At 39.4% G+C, this 23,188-nt stretch overlaps 1 protein-coding gene across 4 annotated transcripts in view; it reads left to right on the forward strand.

Moving 5' to 3' along the window:
• Positions 1 to 1,773: 1,773 nt before the first annotated feature.
• Positions 1,774 to 23,188, forward strand: part of zswim7 (zinc finger, SWIM-type containing 7) — a 92,884-nt gene continuing 71,469 nt past the window's right edge. The window contains exons 1-3 of one of the 4 annotated variants that reach the window (XM_079816126.1): positions 1,774 to 1,928; positions 2,393 to 2,475; positions 13,246 to 13,267. In XM_079816126.1, coding sequence (XP_079672252.1) covers positions 2,400 to 2,475; positions 13,246 to 13,267 — 98 coding nt within the window. In that variant the 5' untranslated portion in view covers positions 1,774 to 1,928; positions 2,393 to 2,399. The remainder of the gene's footprint in view (positions 1,929 to 2,392; positions 2,476 to 13,245; positions 13,268 to 23,188) is intronic. The other 3 variants (XM_079816129.1, XM_079816128.1, XM_079816127.1) reach the window with 3 other exon arrangements.

The following is a 23,188-nucleotide window of genomic DNA, read 5'->3' on the forward strand; positions in this document are numbered from 1 at the left end:
AATATTTGTGCATGCCAGCAACAAGTGTCCCTTGTGAGAGGATTTTTTCAAAGGCTGGAGAAATTATATGTAAAAAAAGAAGTCAGCTGAGTCCTTCAACAGCAGAGCAATTCATATTTTTGAATAAAAATGTTTTGCGACAAATGTGACACATTGTGGCTTTATTTATTTTATTAATGTTCATTTTGTATAACAAACAAAATATATATAGTTCTTTACAATGACGAGGCTACAGGTTACAAAACCAAGATCATGTAGTTGTCAGACAGATGTTAAAAAATTTTTTTTTTACATGGATCATTGTCAAGGTATTTCAGATCAACACATGGAAATGACCACTAGATGGCGCCGTAGAGACGAGTGTCAGATTGATTCGAAGCTTCGAAACAATATGACAAATTTGCTTCAACTGCTTCAGTGCTTCACGAAGCCTCGGTCTGCCCATCACTACTAACTAGGCAAGATCAAATACTAGGACAAGCTTAGCCAGACACACAGCATAAAACAAAATGCACACAACAAACCAGCAAAGACAAGCGGGAAAGGAGCTCAATTTAAAGGGAACCGCACATTAGGATCAGGTGAGCACAATTAGTGATCAAGGACTAGACCAGACCAGACTAAACAAGGGGGTGTGGAAACAGCAAACAAGGAGGCAGAGCAAGCGGAACACATGGCACACACAAACAAAGACACAGGCATGTGCTCAAGCACAAGACAAACAAAGAAACACTAAACAAGGACAAAACAGATAAGACTGTCAGGGCAGGATCCTGACAACCTATACCAGGGACTTAAAGGCCACACAGCTGACAGTCGTCTGTCGGCCAATGTTGGGCGTGAGCATTGGCCAGCCCAGTTTTTGCAGTGTCCTAGTTAGACATTGTCGGGGGTAGGCGATTATTTCAATTGAGAATACGATCTTAACAGCTGTTTATGTGCACTATATTCATATCACACATTTAAGCTATACGAGAACTGAACACAATATGAGAACTGAACTGAGCTGAATGATGACATTACTGTTTTCACCAGAGCGGCTGTACAACCGAATTAAATTCTTTTACATTATTTTCCTGTTACCACTGTGAAGCTGCTTTGAAACATTGTCTGCATTGTAACAAGCGCTATATAAATAATGGGGACTTGACTTGAGTATGATTTATTTGGTATAACAGCACACCGTGAGAGTATAGTAGTGTACTGTATCAGTAACGGTTTTCATTTGCTTTTGGCATCTGATAGAGCATTTGAACCATGAAACGTGATGCCAGACTTTAAAAGCTAATTGATGTGCTCTCTCGTCTCATGGGAGTAAAGGTTGCCGGAGGGGAGAAGTTATTGTCACACCATCACAGAAGAGAAGAGATGCAGTTAAATGTTGGAGGGGTTAGTTATTTTGATTAAATATTATGAATATGAGGGCACATTCATTAAAAAAAAAAAGGTAAATCATTTATCATAAAATCTGCAATATTCCACAAAACAATTTGAATTGTCCATTTTGATTTCATGGTGTCTTTAAAAGATCCCTTTGAATGCATCCTGCATCACCAGAATATTTTCAATGAACATTTTACAGAGGAAATTATGGTATTAAATAATTCATATTGAAGAAGAAACTGTTGCTCCTTTGTTTTATTATCATTATTATTGTTGAGTTTTTATTATTTTCTTTTTTAAATGGGTTTAAATCATAGGTTTAAATAAACTGTCCGTGCCCTCCAAGAACCGTAGGTGGCGGTATAAACCAACGGTTATATGTCAAACGTCATACAAACTACTGAAGAAGAAGAAGAAGAAGAAGAAGAAGAAGAAGAAGAAGAAGAAGAAGAACGTCAAATGAAATGACGGTGCGGGAAAAACGAACACAATAAATATCTGCAGTGTGCAGCACGTTAAATATTTATTTATTCAACAGATACTCGGTCAGTTGGTGCTCGAATATTCTCGAAATTTTTGTTTCAGATACAATGCCTTGATGTTGATGTTATTGCTTGGCTTATTTCAGGTAGTTTACAGATCGTTTCCCAGTGCTTCTCAAACCTGTCCAGGTCTCCCCATCACTGCACTTCATCTAACGTGCAGTGGTGGGCAGGACTGGTTTGAGAAGCACCTGACTAGAGGACATAAATATTATGAACACTTTCTTAACATTACTGAGCAATTGTTATAGATCGTTTTCTAGTAGTTGTCTTTAATTCAAATTGACAGCATCGTAACAACTCCACATATTACTGCTGTGCAAGAGAAAAACGATACTAAATACAAATAATTTGCATGATATACTACAATATAATTCATTACAGATACCAATCACAAGCTTTCAAAATTTAAAATCTTTTACAGGCTTTATTATACAATGATAAATGAAATGTGTTTTATTTTTCAGGTACATTATGGACTCATCTCTGCTTTCCGTTGCTGAGCAACTTTTGAAAGACCTTCAGAGAACTTACTCTGAGACGAACCAGAGTAAGTCTTAAACTCACAGGCTCACTAATAAGTCAGCCGGATGAAGCCATTGAGTGATAAAACATGTTGAGTAACAGAAACATTTGCAGTCACTAGAAAACTACTACACAATAAGCTGATCACAGTCCTCACAGACACATACAGTGGGGTCCAGGGGGGTTTCCAGAAAGCAGGTTATATGACATAACTGGGTATATTTAAGACTAAGCAAGCGGATAACCTCAAATTTCGGTTCCAAAAACAGGCAACTTTCAGGGTATGCAAGTAGCCTTAGGAACTCACTCTCTGAACATAACCTGCTCTGGAGCTGGTAATGTTCCAGGGTTAGTTTGCTTAAGAGGTATTCAGATTTGAATGTGTTATAATTAATCTAGTAATATTAATATAACAAAATTTGTTTTATAGTTACAGTTATATAATATACAATATTGGCCCGGTTTCACAGACAGGGCTTAGACTAAGCCAGGATTAGGCCTTAGTTCAATTAGGACATTTAAGTAACTTTTATAAACGTGCCCAAGAAAAAAACATTACTGGTGTGCATCTTGAGACAAAACAATGCCACTGACATATTTTAAGATTTGTCAGTGCAAGATTCTTTCAGTTAAAATAGCTCAAACATGCATTTTAGTCTAGGATTAGCTTAAGCATTGTCTGTGTCTGTGAAACCGGGGGATTATATATTAATTCTAAAGCACTATTATAATAAGGTAATGTTTAAATGTTAATTCAATTCAAATATATTTATTATTTATTTTATTGTCATCTCACACATTGATCTGCATTCAAGTAATCAGCATCAGACAAACAATAGGCCTTTATCACAGAGGAATTGAATACCGGAAGTGCGCGTCGAAGCAGTGTGCTGATTCTTCCGGTTACGCATGTTTTCAATGTGCTGTGAACACCTAGCTGAACAAACGACAATTAAAATAAGCATCTGGAGGATGATTTAAAAATCCGGACATTTTCCGAGACAGGAGAAGAGATAAACTGATCATTACTGTGTACAGGATTTTCCAAACTCTGTTGAACTTGTAGTTTTTTAATCCGACATAAGCCGAGGGTCGTAAACATACGTGATTATTTCACCACACAGTGTCAGTGCACGTCTAAATAGTGTCCGCGATTAAGTGTGTGTGAGACCTGACGAATAAGATCTGAATGAACATATTGATTTGTATTAATATTTTAGTCATTGTTCTGTCACTTTTCAGTGACAATCATTTCACTGTAGCCTACAGTATATGTAATTCACACATTTATGCCAAAATTCAGTCACGCTGTTAACGTATTACTGTTTAAGATTAATTAAATGCTTAACATTGTTTACTTTCTTTAAGGCAGTTACCGCGCATTCATTCATCTATTTATTACATGAAAATGAAACATGGTTTTTATTACAAATAAAATAAAACATGGTTATTGTAGTTTATCATGGTATTTGTAGTAAAATAATACAAATGGTAGTCAATCCACGAAAAAAACAAACATGGTTACTACATTCTTACTATAATACAACCATGGTTAACTTTCGTAAGGGTGTTTATCAGTCAAATTAATTTAAAAATGTAACAACAGGTATGAAATATGATTAGTAAGAGAAACACTGTTAATGAGAAGACAATCACTGGACTGCGGCAGGTTAGAAATGTATTTATTATTCAGAATGCACATTTGGATGGGAACATTTCAGCAGGCTGACGATATGAGACGTAAACATCCGCAGTTTGGAAATGCATAGGCCTACAACACACAAACATACAACTTCATCCCACCATATCAGTCTCACCCATGCTCTCCTCTATTCTTTTAGTGTCAGGAAATGGTCAAATCTGAGGTAAGGATGTCATTATTTAGTATTAGAGCACGGGATCGCTGCAGTTACACCCGCGTTTTGATTGAGTCGCGATGGGACCGGAAGTAGAGGTGCACTGCTTCACTTACCGGAAATAGGAAGTGTGATAAAGGCCTATATAATCCTTATTCTCAGTGAATAAAGAGTACTCATTAAACAAAGTGATTGAAAAAATTATTGGACAACCACCAAATAGTTGCCGATGTGCACTAAGTAGGTTATGTAAATCGCCATTAAACAAAAGAAGAAGAGGAAGTAGAATGGCGTGCTCGCTCTTAGAGTCTTTTTCCATGGTGAGTCATCGATTCGTTGCTCTGTTGAGAATGTCTAGTGTGTTCATGGTTAACTCTGTGATGGCTGAACTTACTCCCGGATGCGTTTTTGGAACCAGCATACCTCGAGTAAGCAAGGTTTGGGTTAATCAACCGAGAGTTCAATTTATATTTGACGGTAAGTTAACCTTGCTTTCTGGAATCCCCCTCAGAAGTCTCTGATCGCAAGAGTGCATATATTATGATTTTTTCTAAGATAATAATCTTCTTTTCTTTACAAATTAAAATATAAAAATTAATTGCATAACAAGTTGAGGGAATAAACAAAAATACATTAATAAATATACAAACAACTAAAAATACAAAAGTAAATGAGTATTTATACTTTTATTTCCTTATGTATAATTGTATTTTTTTCCACATGTATTTATTTTATCATTTATTTCAATTTTTTTGTTTCTACTTTTATTTATTTCTACATTTCTTTGTCTGTATGCTAATGAAGGGGTGTGTTTTACCTAAGACATAGTTGAGCTCAGAGTGGCAGTGCTGAAGCTTTGAGGTCACAGTGACACCTTGTGGTGTGACCAAACAAATCGCAAGCCTTTGCAAGAAGTTGCACAGGGAATGAATGACATGTAACAATTCAAGTGCTTAAAATATAATGCATATTTCATAGAAGCTGCTACTTTTTGTTTTTTTCTCATTAAAACCAATGGTGTTCATCAGTGATTCTATATGAAGAGCAGGGACACTGTGTGCATTTTGTTTTGTGATTTCAGCGGAACAAATAGAGAGTCTCTGCAATGGTGTTAAGCGATAGATTGAAGCTTTCGTCTGTGTGAAGAGAGAGTACGAGCGCCAAGAGAACTGATAACAGCGGGAACGAGCACGCGCCATGATTTGTAAAACAACACATTCCGGCGATAGATCGACTCTTATTTAACATAAAAGAACGAATTACTAATCAACTGGAGATGTTTATTTCTATCATAGGTACATCAGTGCCGTGAGATGTTTCAAAAAGTGGTGGGGACCCACACATAATTTGGTACTATGATCATGTAAAGTTCGCAATTTTAATCGATACATTTGGTTAAAATAGTAAGTCACTACATGTGACACTACATATATTTCCAGTAGCCTAAAATAAAAATTGTTATGAGATTAATGTTTTTAATATAACATTTTGAATATAGAAATATGAAATGATGGAATCAAAATTCCATAAAAAATGAATGAACACTTAATAAATGAATCAGTATTTGAACGAATCGGCTGAATTATGGATTGAACTCACTCGTTAAGATGGAGACTTGCCGCCACCTACTGGCTGTTTTAGTTCCATTTATAAACGTATCACTTCATTGATTCTATCATTTCATATTTCATATTGCAGCTTTCCTATAGCTCAAACAGTAGAGCATGGCGCTAGCAACGCCAAGGTCATGGGTTTGATTCCCAGGGAAAGCAAGAATTGACAAAATGTCAAATGTGTACCTTGAATGCAATGTAAGTCGCTTTGGATAAAAGCGTCTGCCAAATGCATAAATGTAAATGTCATATATTCAAAATGTTATATTTAAAACATTAATCTCATAACGTTTTTTATGCAATTGTGATTGCAGTAAGGCATTCTCCTCTGCATTTATCTCCTGAATTTATCGATTAAAATGAAGAACTTGACATATTGTGATGCATATTTAATACGGTTTGAAAAAATTGCCCCTGGAAATCAATTTATTGGGGGAAATATCAACTCTTAATAGAAAAGTTTGCTTCTGTTGCTGTCAACATTGTTTTTGGAAGTTACATAAAAAATTTGGTTAACTCAAAAATGTGTGGGGGTACGTCAGGTGCTGTTTGAATGGGCACGATGCTTCTGTGTCATTTCAAGCCAATTAATCAATACTTCAGTGAAATGTACGCTGGTTTCTCTCTGCGTTCTGAGCTGGTGTGCGAGTCTCATTGACAATAAGCGCAAATCTTATCAGCCCCATCCAGTGCATTTACATTAAATGTGATTAATAATGGATCATTTTGCGTGCTTCCATGTCAAAGTATCTGTTATAAGATCTGTTGAAGATGCAGTTTCTGTTAATTTGTGCCAAGACATTGTAGAAATCCCTACCAGACGTTGTTTTACGGCCATGTCCGGAATAAAGAGTATGTGTGGTAACCCTACATAGATACAAATGAGGTGATATAAGATTTTGGATATATTGGTCATTCATTCCCTGTGCAACTTCTTGCAGAGGCTTGCGATTTGTTTGGTCACACCACAAGGTGTCACTGTGGCCTCAAAGCTTCAGCACTGCTTTTCTGAGCTCGATTGATATGTCTGAGATAAAACACGCCCCCCTCATTAGCATACAGACAAAGAAATGTAAAATAAATAAATGTAGACATAAATACATATATACAAAAATAAATGTGGGAAGAAAATTAATTAAAAATAATTAAATGTGGAAAAAAATACAATTATATAAGGTAATAAACGTATAAATACTCATTTATTTTTGTTTAGTTTTTTACATTTCTAAGTATATTTATTTATTTATTTATGTATTAATTAATTAATTTAGTAAATACATTTAGTCTACTATGGAATTCCATAATCTTGTGCTTCACTTTTGACCTAAAACAGCTACTAATTATTAACTTCTGTTTATTTTTTGGTTAAAGATTTTCAGTGTGGTCTCAGACATAAACATAGCTTAGGGCTGATAATAAAAATGAATCAAGTGAACAGTGAAGTCCGTGAACTTTAACAATTAAAGGGTTAGTTCACCCAAAAATGAAAATTCTGTCATTAATTACTTACCCTCATGTCGTTCGACACCCGTAAGATCTTTGTTCATTTTCGGAAAACAAATGAAGATATTTTAGTTGAAATCCGATGGCTCAGAAAGACCTCCATTGGCAGCAATGTAATTTGCACTCACAAGACCCATAAAAGGTACTAAAGACGTCGTTAAAAAGTCTCTCACTACAGTGGTTCTGCAATAATTTTATGAAGCGACGAGAATAGTTTTTGTGTGCAAAAAAAAAATCGAAATAACGACTTTATTCAAAAAATAAAGTTATTTTATTCCGCCTGGGCCTTTGACGTGAACTCACGAAGCACCACGAGGCATGCGCGAGAATATGACGTAGAGCCAGCATTCTGACCTGACACATGACCCGGAAGCGAGGAGCTTTGTTTACAAGCAGAGGAAGACACGCCATATCTAAGTGGTTGAATTCTACATTGATTGTGCTTTAGGTCTTGGCGTAGTGGTCAAAATGGGGCTAAAGTGTGCATTTCCTGGATGTCCGAACCATGAGAAACGAACAAGTGCACTTAAAAGTGCCTTATCAAAGCCGCAAAATGAAAGTCATATTCTCGCGCATGCGTCTTGGTTCTTTGTGAGTTCACGTCAAAGGCCCAGGCGTAAGAAAATAACTTGTTGAATAAAGTTGTTATTTAAAAAAAAAAAATTTGCACAAAAACTATTCTCGTCGCTTCATAAAATTATTGTAGAACCACTGTAGTGAGATGGACTTTTTTAACAACGTCTTTAGTACCTTTTATGGGTCTTGTGACTGAGTGCAAATTACATTGCTGCCAATGGAGGCCTTTCTGAGCCATCAGATTTCAACAAAAATATCTTAATTTGTGTTCCGAAGATGAACAAAGGTCTTACGGGTGTCGAACGACATGAGGGTAAGTAATTAATGACAGAATTTTTTTTGTGTGAACTAACCCTTTAATATTTTGATTCTTTAGTTTAGAAGACAAGACAGCAATAGCTGCAGTTTCTAATACTGACACAAGGTGGCGCACGAATACCAGGTCTATCAGACAGGAGCATGTCTTTTAAGCACCATTGCTGCAGTTCACAATTGCAACAACATGACAACAAACACTCTTGGGTGGTTTTAAAGTTTCTTATGGCCCATGGTATTGAGGTTTCCTTTAATATAGCATTCAAAATATAGGCACTTCTGTTCAAGTTTGTCCTAAAGCATCACGTTCCTCAGAGCCTAATGAGAGTGTGTCAAAATGTCAATATGTTCATAGAATTTTTGTGAAATTCTTATGTGTATGCAGACAAGACTTAATGCATAACATCTGGATACGAGTAATGACATTATTCTGCTGGAATTTTGATGTCAAGCAATGCCAGAGAGAAATATCAAGGGAGGAATGATTAGAGGAGTAATGATCGCTGTAGTGTGTTTGAGATTGAGATGTCCTTTCAATTTGTACTTGTTTTTGGGTCTTTCTCCAGAGAAACTTGGTGGACAAAATAAACAACCAAAATAGGCTATTTTGCATTATTGGTTATTATGTACTTAACTATTAAGTAGTTTTTTCCCATATGTTGTATTTCATGTAGCCATGCACTGGTGGTCAAAAGTTTAGAATAATTAATATTTTTTATGTTTTTGAAATAAGTCTCTCCAAGGCTGAACTGATTTGATTAAAAATACAGTTAACAGTAATATTGTGAAATACTATTCAGTTTTTACTGCTTTTAAATTTTTTTTGTCAGAATTATTTGATTAATAGAAAATTCAATGAACAGCATTTATTTGAAATAGAAATATTTTGTAACATTACATGTATAAACTGTCACTTGGATCAATTTACTGTATCCTTGTTGAATTTCAATTTTTTTTTAAAGATCTTACCCCAAACATTAGAACGCTAGTGCATCACAAATTCAACAAAAATATTAAGCAGCACAACTGTTTTCAACATTTGGACTGTTTACATGAGACCTTACCTAAACCGATTTGGTGTTTACATGTGCTGATGCTTTCAATCAGAAACATTTTGTGACAAGCACACACAGTTTGTCTGTCTCATAGATTCGTAACTTTGCCAATTATAATAACTGCGACATTTGTGGATCAATAGTTCTGTGTTGGTAATTTTTATATTTCTTTATTTTTCTGTGGGCGGACATGCAGTAGTTTAACCTAATTTATGTCCTATACAATGGCTATTTCAACAGCTGTGAATGAATGCGGACTCAAAATGAATTAAATTCATTTATTTTGAAAAACACAAAATTAACAATAAAATGCACCCAAATTATTAATAAAAACATAGGATATACGGTGAAACATGAATGAAAGCATTCAAGACGTGCTCGGCATCATTACTAGTAGGCTAGATAGCCTAACGCAGGGGTCTCCAAACTCAGTCCTGGAGGGCCGCTGTCCTGCAGAGTTTTGCTCCAACCCAAATAAACACACCTGAACCAGTTAATTAGTGTTTTACAAGGCCATACTTAGACACTGATTAGCTCGTTCAGGTGTGTTTAATTGGGGTTGGAGCTAAACTCTGCAGGACAGCGGCCCTCCAGGACCAAGTTTGGAGACCCCTGGCCTAACGTAATGTAGCCTACTAAACAAACGCATAAATATTTCAGATGATTAAGGAAAGATACCATAATCACAGAGGTATAAATATTAACAAAAGTAATTAAAGTAGACCGTGGGTAATGTTACTTAACCAATTTGAAGCAGTTGTTGAACTTTTTTATATATATATATATATTATATCTTACGAGAAACAGAGAAATATCGCTTGAATGTTCGCTTACAGCAGCTAGGACAAATGCTGTCAAGATGAGATCGTGTAACCAGGCTATGTTTGTGGCATTATTCCAACATTATATGTTCATAACTTGTTTTGAAAAAAAAAAAAAGTTTAATACCTCAGAAAAATTTACTTTCCTCTGTTGTCAACATTAACCTGGTGTGAGCGGGGCGCGTGCTGTATATCACGTCACAGTAAGACGTACACTCAAAGTAATCGGATCAGGTTGTTTACAACCCCAAATCAGAAAATGTTGGGACAGTATGGAAAAAGCAAATAAATAAAAAAAGAAGTGATTTCTAAATTTACTTTGACTTGTATTTCATTGCAGACAATATGAACACAAAATATTTCATGTTTTGTCTGGTCAACTTCATGTCATTTGTAAATATGCATCCTTTCCTGTCATTCAGACCTGCAACACATTTCAAAAAAAGGAGCAATTTAGGGCTAGTAATGAGGTAAAATGGTTAAATAATGATGTGATTTGAAACAGGTGATGTCAACAGGTGATTGTAATTATGATTTGGTACAAAAGCAGAATCCAAGAAAGGTCTAATCCTTTAGGAGCAAATATGGGCCGAGGATCGCCAGTTTGCCAACAAATACGTGAGAAAATTATTGAAATGTTTAAAAACAATGTTCCTCAAAGAAAGATAGGAAGAGATTTGGATATTTCACATTCAACAGTGCATAACATAATTTAAAGATTCAAGGAATCTGGAGGAATTTCAGTGCGTAAGGACTAGGGCGCAAGCCTAAGCTGAAAAACCGTGATCTCTGATCCCTCAGGCGGAACTGCATCAAGAATCGTCATTCATCTATAAGCAATATCACCACATGGGCTCAGGACTACTTTGGCAAACCTTTGTCAAGTACCACAATACGTAGTTACATACACAAATGCCAGTTAAAACTGTACTGTGCCAAAAGGAAGCCCTATGTTAACAGTGTCCAGAAGCGCCGTCGACTTCTCTGGGCTCGGAGGCATCTGGGATGGACCATCACACAGTGGAAACGTGTACTGTGGTCAGATGAATCAGTATTTGAGGTATTTTTTGGGAGGAATGGATGCCGTGTGCTCCGGACCAAAGAAGAAAAGGATCATCCAGACTGTTACCAGCAACAAGTCCAAAAGCCAGGGTCTGTCATGGTATGGGGTTGTGTCAGTGCCCTTGGCAAAGGTAACTTGCACTTCTGTGAAGGCACCATTAATGCTGAAAAGTACATAGAGATTTTGGAGCATAATATGCTGCCTTCAAGAAGACATCTTTTCCAGGGACGTCCATGCATATTTCAACAAGACAATGCAAAACCACATTCTGCAAACATTACAAAGTCCTGGCTGCGGAGGAAGAGGGTACGGGTACTTGACTGGCCTGCCTGCAGTCCCGACCTGTCTCCAATAGAGAATGTGTGGCGCATTTTGAAGCGCAAAATGCGACAACGAAGACCCCGTACTGTTGCCCACCTTAAGACTTGTTTGCAGGAAGAATGGGACAAAATTACACCTGAAACACTTCATCACTTGGTGTCTTCAGTCCCTAAACGTCTTTTAAGTGTTGTGAAAAGGAATGGCAACATTACAAAGTGGTAAATGCTAGTGGTGTCAACAATAATCGATTCGGCGATGCATCGCAATGCGGGGCATGCACGATTCAGCATCGATGCGGCAAAGTGCCATAATCGATTTTGTCACCGTTTATTTTCTGGCCTTGAGTTGGACAATAAAGTTGTGAAGTTTCAATTACTTCCGGGGTCATAACAACAACAACAACAATCAAGATGACTGAGGCGGAGGGAGATTACCGCAATAGACGGGTAAAGCTTGGACCCAAAGCTTGGAAAGCGGACATCTGGGCACATTTCGGAATCTACGAAGTTGATGGGAAACTAGACAAGACTTACGCGGTGTGTAAAACCTGCCACACTAAAATCAAGCACGTTGGCAATACAACTAACTTCACGAACCATGTTGATCGTTCTAAAGTAGAGAGAAGAGAAACATTTCTCATTCAAAGCACTGAAAGCAGTGATTTATGTTTTCTTATATTTTATTTAATGACATTTATGTCAAAGATGAGAGTGATAATACACACATAGCAGCCAATAAAATCTGTTGTTCAATATCTGACTGCTTGTACTGCCTCATGACTGATTAAAAATTTGCCTTGTTGTGTGCAGTAGAATTTTGATGCATCGTAGAATCGAATTGAATCGAATCGTTACCTGGTGAATCGTAATCGAATCGAATTGTGAGGGCAGTGCCAATGCACACCCCTAGTAAATGCTTTACTGTCCCAACTTTTTTTTAAATGTGTTGCAGGTCTGAATGACAGGAAAGGATGCATATTTACAAATGAAATGAAGTTGACCAGACAAAACATGAAATATTTTGTGTTCATATTGTCTGCAATGAAATACAAGTCAAAGTAAATTTAGAAATCACTTCTTTTTTTTTATTTGAGTTTTCCATACTGTCCCAACTTTTCCTGATTTGGGGTTGTACTTTTTTGTTTGATCGGTTCTTGAAAAGGTTTATCCCACCCCTCTCAAACCGATTACAATTTCATTCGGTTTGGGCATTTTTATTCCGATTGAGGTGTTTAGCCTACATGAAGCATTCTCATTCGAATTGGACTTTTAAACCAATTACAGTGCTCCATGTAAACGCACCTAGTGATAATAATAACAAATGTTTCTTACGAACTAAGTCAGCATATGAGAACGATTTCTGAAGACTGGAGTAATGGCTGCTGAAAATTCAGTTTTGTTATAAAAGGAATACATTACATTTTAAAATATATAAAATACAAAGCAGTTGTTTTATCTATGCAGTCCATTTGTTTTAAGTTGTAATAATATTTCACAATCGTACAGTTTTTATTGTATTTTTGTTCAAATAAATGCAGCATTGGTGAGCATAAGAGACATTAAACGATCTTAATTATTCCAAACTTTGACCGTTCAAAAATACACGGTGCTTTTATAAGTTTCAGATTTATAAAGCTAACCAATATTATCTTTTTTTTCTCTCTTTCATATAGTACCAGATGACCTACTTATAGCGTGAGTATTTTTTTTAACCTCTTAAGTTACATTTACAATATTGTGAGGTTTGGCCTTAAAGGGTTAGTTCACCCAAAAATGAAAATTCTGTCATTAATTACTCACCCTCACGTCGTTCGAGACCCGTAAGACCTCCGTTCATATTCGGAACACAAATGAAGATATTTTTCATCCAACTTGTTACTTCCTTCCGTGTGTGCCTCCACGATGCATGCGCGAGAATATGACGCAGATCCGGCGTTCGGACAGATGACCCAGAAGTGATTTGTTTACAATCAGAGGAAGACGCGCGTATCTCAGCTGTTGAATTTTACATTGATCGTGCTTTAGGTCTCGGCGTAGTGCTCAAAATGGGGCTTAAGTGTGCATTTCATGGATTCCCAAACCCTGGCGCTACGTCATATTCTCGCGCATGCGTCGTGGAGGCACACGCGGAAGGCAATAACAAGCTGGATAAAGGTGTTATTTTGATTTTTTTTGCGCACAAAAACTATTGTTGTCGCATCGTAAGATTATTGTAGAGCCACTGTGGTGAGATGGACTTTGTAACGATGTTTTGAGTGCCTTTTATCGGTCTTGGGAGTATAAGTGTACTGAATGCCAATGGAGGCCTATCTGAAGCCTTTCTCAGCCATCAGCTTTCAACAAAAATATCTTCATTTGTGTTCCGAATATGAACGGAGGTCTTACGGGTCTCGAACGACATAAGGGTGATTAATTAATGACAGAATTTTCATTTTTGGGTGAACTAACCCTTTAAACTACAGACTGGTAAATATTTTGGATGTACTTGACCCGTTGAGTTGAGGAAGGTCAATTATTGCCGATGTGTGTTATTCCCACTGAACACTGTGCAGAAACCAGCTCTTACCGCTTAACTGCAAGATGTACTCCGCAGCACAGGCTTTTTAAAGCACACACGCATGTCTTTACAGCACTCTCTATTCAGAATTCATTGTCTGAATAAATCAGGACTTTTAAAGCGTCCTCAAACCCACAATGACAGTCATCAGGCCACAATAGAGAGAAGCACTAAGCCACAGTAATTACTCTTCTGTGGGAAACACATTCCTCCAAAAATGGCTGTTCACATCACAGGTCAGCACTTTTTGGGCGATTGATTGTGGTTTCAGTGTCATCATGCCATGTGCTCGCTTATGTCTGCTTCTCTCCGATTAGAATGTGGCTGGATAAAGCTTCATGTTGCCCCAGCTTCCTGTGTTCATGTCATTTATATCATGCAGCATGGCTTCCTGTATGTAGAGAGATGAATTCCCCAAATAACTTTTTTTTTCACACCTGGTTCGTTTGGAGCATGTGTTTCGGAAACTGATGTGTTTTCTCCCTTAGTTTGGTTTGTTTAGGCATACATGAACATGGCAATCTTGCTCGGATCCGCAACAAAAAAATCGGTTTGTGATAGCCTGAACGAGATGGTCTTGACTAGCCTGAAAACAAACTCTGGAGTGGTTTGCTTGTGGTGAAAAAGCAATCCAACCCAACGGACCAACGAACCAGACTTTATCACAATGTATGATGAGTTTTTATAGCCTAGAAATCTAGACGCACCCTAGCGGCAGCAAATCTAATTTGCAGCCAGGGTAGTCTAGCAACTCTCCTTTGGCGTGCGAGCTGGAAAAACCAAACTCTGGTCAGGCCAATCACATCGTGTATAGAGTTGGTGGGCGGGCTTAACATAATGACGCCAGAGTTGCAGCGGTTCCGTGTGTCACTTGTAAACAAAGAAGCTGGCGAACAGCGGTCTTTCGAATTGGCTTTGGCCACGACTCTGGAAGACTTGGAGTTGAGCTTTTTATTTGAGAAAAGAACAAAGAACGGCACTGAAGTCATTCTTAAGAAAGGAAGATGTGTTCTGAGTTTTACCGACCGGATACGGCAAAAGTTTAATCTATCAACTAGCTCCGCTTCACCTTCTTTGCTGTTCTGGTTGGTTGTAGCACTATCCTATTGCATGCAGAGGGAATTTGAAAGACAACCGTTTATCCTGCCCCTCGGATTGAGCCCTGCCAATGGTGAGTTCCCAGACCCAACATCTTGATGTTGGTCTGGCTTGTCAGGCTAGAGTTTTTACATATGTTGCGTGAAAAGCTGCTGCAGTGTGTGTTTTGTTAATGCCTCTCAAAATTAATCGTTGGTTAACCAGGAGCAAAGACAAATTGAAATTGAAATATAGTTGATTGAACAAACAGTGGCCAAAAGGGATGTTCAGACTAGGGGATTAGGTTTGGGATTTGTTTTTAATGACCCTATACGTTTGTTTAAACCATCAAAATATTAGGAAAATATTTATATTTTAAATATGAGGGAAGAACAAAACACTAAGCTTGGTTAAGGTATTTATCTGACAACTTTTTATTTGGCCAAAAAAGGTCTAAACTACAGCTACAGGTTTTATTTTACTATGTCAAAGCAATATATAGAAAAACAGAAAGCTCACAGGAAAAATCCTACATTGAGTGCAACATAATCAGTTATTCATATTTCTTTGCTTCTCTCTTGTTTTTGCATGTTCATAATTAATTTGTATGACAGCTTGGCCAACATTTCCACATTTGGCATGCTTTATTTCATTATCACAAATAAAACCATTGACTTCAAGCACCATACCATATGTTTACAAATTCTTTAACACATTTTTAATCATTTAAATAAAGGAGTGAAGATGTACATTTTCCTAGGACGGACATCACATTTGGCCACTACTGTATTTTAGAACAACTATACAAAACACATAAAATACAGATGAAGGCTTGATTCATGCTCAACATGATCAAGTAATATACGACAGCTACAAAAAAAAAAAGCCACAATGAGCCTGCAAAGATGTTTTTTACACCCAGAACCTAAACGGTTGCGCTCTGACCAACAAGAGGACAGTTAAAGGAACACTCCACTTTTTTTTAAAAATAGGCTCATTTTACAAGTCCCCTAGAGTTAAATAGTTGAGTTTTACCGTTTTTGAATCCATTCAGCCGATCTTTGTATCTGGCGGTAGCACTTTTAGCATAGCTTAGCATACATCATTGATTCTAAACAGTCCATTAGCATCTCATTCAAAAAATGACCAAAGACACTTTCAATTTTTTTCCTATTTAAAACTTGACTCTTCTACAGTTACATCGTGTGCTAAGACAAACTGAAAATGAAAAGTTGCGATTTTCTACACCTATATGGCTAGGAACTACGTTCTCATTCCTGCGTAATAGTCGCGGATCTTCGCGGCCGTACCATGGCTGCAGCAGCGCAATGATTCGTTGGTATTCTGTGAAACATGGTGGTAGTATACACCTTCGACTTACTATCACAGCCCTTTACAACACACAGAACCATGGCTAATCACACATGTAAATCCACAACACAATTTGTCGGCTGCAAGCCTGAAACTTTCTCTGCCGGTCACATTGAAAGTTACCTACCTGGGGGCTACTTTCAGGCGCTGTAATATCATTGCGCTGCTGTAGCCATGGTACTGCCGCGAAGATCCGCGACTATTACACAGGAATGAGAAAGTAGTTCCTAGCCATATAGGTGTAGAAAATCGCAACTTTTAATTTTCAGTTGGTCTTAGCACATGATGTAACTGTAGAAGAGTCAAGTTTTAAATAGGAAAAATATTGAAAGTGTCTTTGGTCATTTTTTTTTATGAGATGCTAATGGACTGATCAGAATCAATGATGTATGCTAAGCTATGCTAAAAGTGCTACCGCCAGATACAAAGATCGGCTGAATGGATTCAAAAACAGTAAAACTCAACCATTTAACTGTTCTTTTAACTTGCACGTGACTTTTATTAACAAATTTCGGTCCATTTAGAAAGGTTGCCTTGTGAAAGTGAACTGAACCAAGAAGAAATTAGGGGTGTAATGATATATCGTTATATCAATAATATCACATTATATCAGTGATGTGAACTATATTCTGAGACACGATCGCTTCATTTGATAAACAGATTTACTAGGGATGCACCGATAGGGATTTTTGGGGCTGATTGTTTAACGAACAATTATAGACCAATACCGATATTTGTCACTTGCCCTCTTATTTGAAATTTTGTCATTAAAATAGATGTTTTGATCATGTTTTAAATCAGCAAAGTAAAAAAAAACAACAACATTACATTAGCTTAAAGCCTACTAGCTAGTTTATTGCTGCATTATCAAATAATTTCTAATTAACATATTGGATCCTTTTAACATTCAGCAGGCCAAAATAAATCTATATATATAAACAACAGAAAATATTAAATAAACAGTGCTTTTTAAGTAGGTTTAATGTTAAATAACACTGCATATTCTTCACTGTATAAATTAAATGCATATATTATTTAGGGGTGTGAACCTACACTGGTCTCACGGTTCGATAACGATTATCATGCCATCAATTCGGTTCAATTCAATATCACGATCATGCATTGACGGTGCACTGCATCCTCATACAATTTTGTCAGTCCGTTATATTAACTGAACATTTAATTTTACCTGGTCAAAGAAAACTCTCTTCTTGAATGTATTAAACAAAACTCAAGTCTGGGCACAGAAGACAACAGGAGCGTTTAGAACAAATAGAAAATACTAAAAGCCACTTCAGGAGGTGGTCTGCGCTCAATACAGTCAAAACTAAAGTCTAAATGCATCTGGTTGTTGAAACCACATATGTAAATATTACTCCTCGCAACAATACTAAAACAAATTAACGTGTGAGCGTGTTATGGGCTATATGACAAAGCAGATATGACGGCGCTGCTGAAGCACGCATTGCCGTAGACGAGCAGCTGCATCTCTTCATCAAGCAAACGCACAAATTACCGAAAGTAAAGTTGCAGGTGCTCAACATACAATCATATTCATTAAAAGTAAAGAAACTTAATGATCTGACCATTGCTGTTGCCGCGCGCTCTCCTATTGCGGTCTTTGATTACTAATTTCTGCAATATGAGAGCGCTCGGCTCAATGATGATTTGATAGCTTTGATTTACACACAGCGCGTGTGTTCTCCAGGTCGTGCTTACCAGGTTGTTCATAAAAGCCGAAATGTGCCCAGATGTCATCTTTTAAAGTAGGTGGAGCATATTAATTGCTCTCACTCGCGTCTCGCGTCCCTCTGCCATTGTATGCTACCGCGACAACGGACGAATGTGACAAATGACGGCTGAAAATAATCAGTAGGCTACATTAGAATCGGTTATGGTCTATTACTGAACCAATACCGAATCGTCCTCGTCTGCATCGTGATGCATCGAAGAAACGATTAATTCCGACACCCCTAATATTATTATTACATTGAGACTTAGCTCTTCTGAACAACATTAATCCTGTCACAATTACTTTGTTAAACTAAACTTTTATTTTGACGGGTTGCCGTGTGCTTCGAGTTCCTGTGTGTGTGTGTGTGTGTGTGTGTGTGTGTGTTTATTAAATGAGGATAGATTTTGTCGAATGAAACGTCTCGGTTTACGTATGTAACCTTGGTTCCCTGAGTAGGGAACGAGACACTGCAAGACCGTCGCTAAGGGAATGCCTTCGGCGTGACGAATGTCTGAAGCCCTTGTACCATCTCGCCAATTGATTGGCTAGTGACGCTTAGTGGCGCCTTAGGAATACGTCTTCTATGCGCGCTAGGCGTCATATCGTCAGATTTTAAAGATGAAGGAAGCTACTACTCGAAGAAAAGGGAATGGCCGGAATCGCAGTGTTTCATTCCCTAATCAGGGAACCAAGGTTACATATGTAAATGAGACGTTCCCTTTCATAGGTTCTCTCGACACTGCGAGACCGTTGCTATGGGAACGAAATACCATAACGCCTTCACATACCTGAGAGTAGCTGGAAGACCGTGGAAAGCGTCTGCTCAAGCAGATAAAACCTGAGAGCCAGGAGCCATCTTCATGTCCAGACCGTAGAACTTGACAAAGGTGTTTGGAGAGGACCAACCTGCCACAACACAAATATCTTCCAAAGAAGAGCCCTTAAAGAGAGCCTGAGAAGACGCCATTCCTCTGGTTGAATGAGCGTGTACCCCTAGAGGCGAAGTGAGCCCACGCGCCTCATAGGCCGCTGAAATAGCCTCAACTACCCAGTTATACTCTGCTTGGTAACGGCAGCTCCTCAACTGTTGAGGACAACTGTTCTGATCTACGCCACTGGGCTGTACGGTCAAAAGACCAAAGACCAGGGGGCCGCTCATTTCTCCCAACCTCTGTACCAAGAGGGGAAAAAGCCTCCAAAATTACCTGCTGGGAACGAAAAGTAGTCGAAGCGACCTTCGGAATATAACCTGGCCTTGGCCGCAGCACGACTCTAACCAGTCCCGGAACAAAGTCCATACAAGAAGGACTAATAGACAGGGCCTGCAGGTCCCCTATTCTCTTTGGAGAGGACAACTCCATTAAAAGAACGGTTTTAAGGGTCAGAAACTTCTCTGCCACCAGCTCCAAAGGCTCAAAAAGATCACCTGTTAGTCCCTTGAGGACGACAGAAAGATCCCATGAAGGAATTTGTGCAGGGCGGAAAGGCCTAAGCCATCTCGTCCCTTGCAAAAACCGAGAAACTAGAGGGTGACGTCCAACTGAAGCACCTTCCATCTGTACATGCTCGGCAGAGATAGCTGCCACATAGACTTTCAGAGTGGCTGGGGCCACCCCTGCTGAAAAGCGACTCTGTAAGAACTCCAGTATTGAACCAATTGGGCAACTAGCTGGGTCTAGGTTATGTAATGTACCCCAAGAGGTGAACAATTTCCACTTGAAGGGATAAAGACGCCTTGTGGAGGGGGCCCTTGAGTTAAGAATGGAATCAGTAATCTCCTCAGAGAGACCAGTACGTCTTAACGCACCCCGCTCAGGGGCCATACCCACAGCTTCCATAAGTCCGGACGGGGGTGCCGAATCATTCCCTGAGCTTGTGTCAACAGGTCCGGTCTGAGGGGAACCTCCCACGGAAGGCCGACTAACAGACTGACCAGGTCTGAAAACCAGATCTGAGTGGGCCAGTGAGGTGCCACCAACAATAGACTTCTCACCCTGTCCAATCGCACTCTGAGCAGCTCTGCTAGCAGCAAGCGAATCAGTGGAAAAGCAAAGAGACTGTTCCTGGGCCATGTGTGGGCCAGAGCATCTATCCCCAGAGTGGATGGCGGTGACAGGGAAAACCAAAGCAGGCAGTGCGTAGTTGTGCTCGAAGCGAACACATCTATCCGCTCAACTGAATCTCTGCCATATGAGGTCCACCACCTGAGGATGCAACTTCCAGGCCCCGGGATCCAAGCCCTGCCTCAATAGCAAGTCTACTCCAAGGTTCAAACGGCCCGGAATGTGAACTGCTCTGATTGACAGAAATCTGATCTGCGCCCAGAGAAGCATACGCTTCGCCAACCTGTGCAGGGGGAGAGAGCATAAACCTCCTTGATGATTGAGGTACAATATTACTGTCATGTTGTCTGTCCTGACTAACACATGACATCCCTTCAGATGGGGTAAAAACTGTTTGAGTGCCAGAAACACTGCTAGCAAATCAAAACTATTTATGTGCCACCCACGATGCACTTCGCTCCATACCCCGAAAATCGTGTTTCCTTGCTGGCTTGGTAGTAAAACGCTCTTCTGGTGGTTTATGCATAAACCTAGGCTCCTCAAATGACAGAGAACTAAGTCTCGATGAGCTACTGCCAATTCCTGGGATTGGGCTAATATCAACCAATCGTCCAGTTTATTTAGTATCCGGATGCCCTGGAGCTGCAATGGGGCCAGAGCAACATCCATACATTTTGTGAAAGTCCAAGGAGCTAAGGCTAGTCTGAATGGAAGGACCCGATACTGGTAAACTTTGCCCTCGAAAGCAAACCTGAGGAACTTCCTGTGTCTCTTGACGATCTGAATGTGGAAATACGCATCCTTTAGATCGATAGTTACAAACCAATCTCCGGTTCGAACCTGAGACACAATGAACTCACTCTGAGTGCAAGATTCAAACGATGCAAGTCCAGAATCGGACACAGTCCACCATCCTTCTTGGGCACCACAAAATAACGGCTGTTGAAGCCTGCCTCTGCCTGAGCTGGAGGTATCTCTTCTATAGAACCCTTCTCTAAGAGAGACACAATTTCCTGTCTCAAAGCCGGAGCTTCCCAAGGACGCCAAGGGAATAATTCCGCTGGAAAGAGGTGGGCCTTTGCAGAATTGGATGGTGTAACCGTGGCAAATCATACGTAACACCCATTGTGAGATCTCGGGCAGGCGTTGCCACTCGGCCCAGTGCTCGGGTAGGGGCGTTAACCGCTCCGTCTTTAGTACCTGTTGAAATGTGGGCACCATTGTATTTTCTGATTGCAGAAAGCCTCTGTTTGTATAGAGCTCTGAAGCACGAGAGTGGCGGAGGTGTCTAATCCCGGTGCTGGGAAGTTCGGATGCCATCATAAACGGGCCACACGCATGTGACCTTTAGGCTTTTTCCTGAACTCCGAAAGCTAGAACGCGAGTGTTTGGTATGGTGCTCGTCGATGGGGCCCGGCCTAAAGCTGCCTGAGGCGCATTTAGCGGCGGAACAGTAAAGGCCGGAGCCATGAGGCCACAATAAGAGAGGCGAATACGCTTGCGTGGTTCGTCCAAACTCTCCAATGGAGGGCCTGGCCTCCGTGGACGAGCGAGCAAGTGGTTCAGGAACTACTCTTGGGGACCTGAGAACAAGAGGCTTTGGCCATCGAATTCAGGTAAATTCGCCTGCATTGTCGATGGCGAGCTGGTGAGCGGGTCCTAGGGCCCCAGTCTCTGTGAGGGGGTTCCATAGGTGAAGGTTCATTTTGCTGTGCCTCACAGGGGCGCTGAAGGGAGGATGAGCGAGCCAGAGGTGGTTGCCGCTCGAACTCCCTGGATCTGCGTGGGATGAGTTGGCGAAACACGGTTGACTGTTGTTTTGCCGCTCTAAATTTTTCGACCACCGCAGTCACAGATTCTCCCAATCGTCAGTCATTGGAAATGGGGGCGTCCAATAAAAAAGACTTCTTTTTCTTTAATGTCAGTGAGAAATGGTAACACCATTCGACTGACACCATTCCTGCCATGGACCTGCCTACTGCATGGGCAGGGGTTTAGTTACCCTTTAATAAACCATCGGTTTGTTTTATCAGCCTTTTTCATGCTATAGCCAATATGCCGATGGTTGTAAATTGATAAAAAAACGGCCGATAAATATTGGCGGCCGATACATCGGTGCATCCCTAAGATTTACTGATCAACGCACATACTGTAATACTTCGTAAACACTGACGTTCAAATGTTCACTATATTGCCAAAAGTTTTGGGACGCCTGCCTTTACATGCATATGAACTTTAATGACATCCCATTCTTAATCCGTAGGGTTTAATATGGATTTGGCCCACCCTTTGCAGCTGTAACAGCTTCATCTCTTCTGGGAAGGCTTTCCACAAGGTTTAGGAGTAGGGTTGGGCATCGTTTTGATTTGAACGATTCTGATTCTTACTTTCGGTTCTTTTCGATTCTCAATTCCGATTCTTTGAGGGGTGGAGTCAAAACATGTCACAGGCTCATTTCATAGAGGAACATCTTATTTTGATTCAATAATGAGTTTTAGTTTCGGGACTTTCTCCGCTGGCATTTTCCCCTGCTTTGCTGCGAAGGTGAATGGAGTTTCACACCGAGTCTCCACCGGTTTAGCAATAGCATTAGCAGCAGTCATATTAGGACTGCTACTAGCGTGGGCAATTCAGCCGTTACTCTGCACGCGTTCCTGTGTGTGCGCACTCCAAGCCGGCAGTAGCCTCACGCAATGTTGTCATGACAACCGGTACACAACATTCACTTCAGGAGGTTTTATTATTAGTATTATTGTATTATTTCTTATCATATACGTTATAGAAAAGACAAGTCGCGTTTGTTTCTATTGAGC

The sequence above is a fragment of the Gobio gobio genome (genome assembly GCF_949357685.1).
Source record: "Gobio gobio genome assembly, chromosome: 4".
Classification (NCBI taxonomy): Eukaryota; Metazoa; Chordata; class Actinopteri; order Cypriniformes; family Gobionidae; genus Gobio; species Gobio gobio.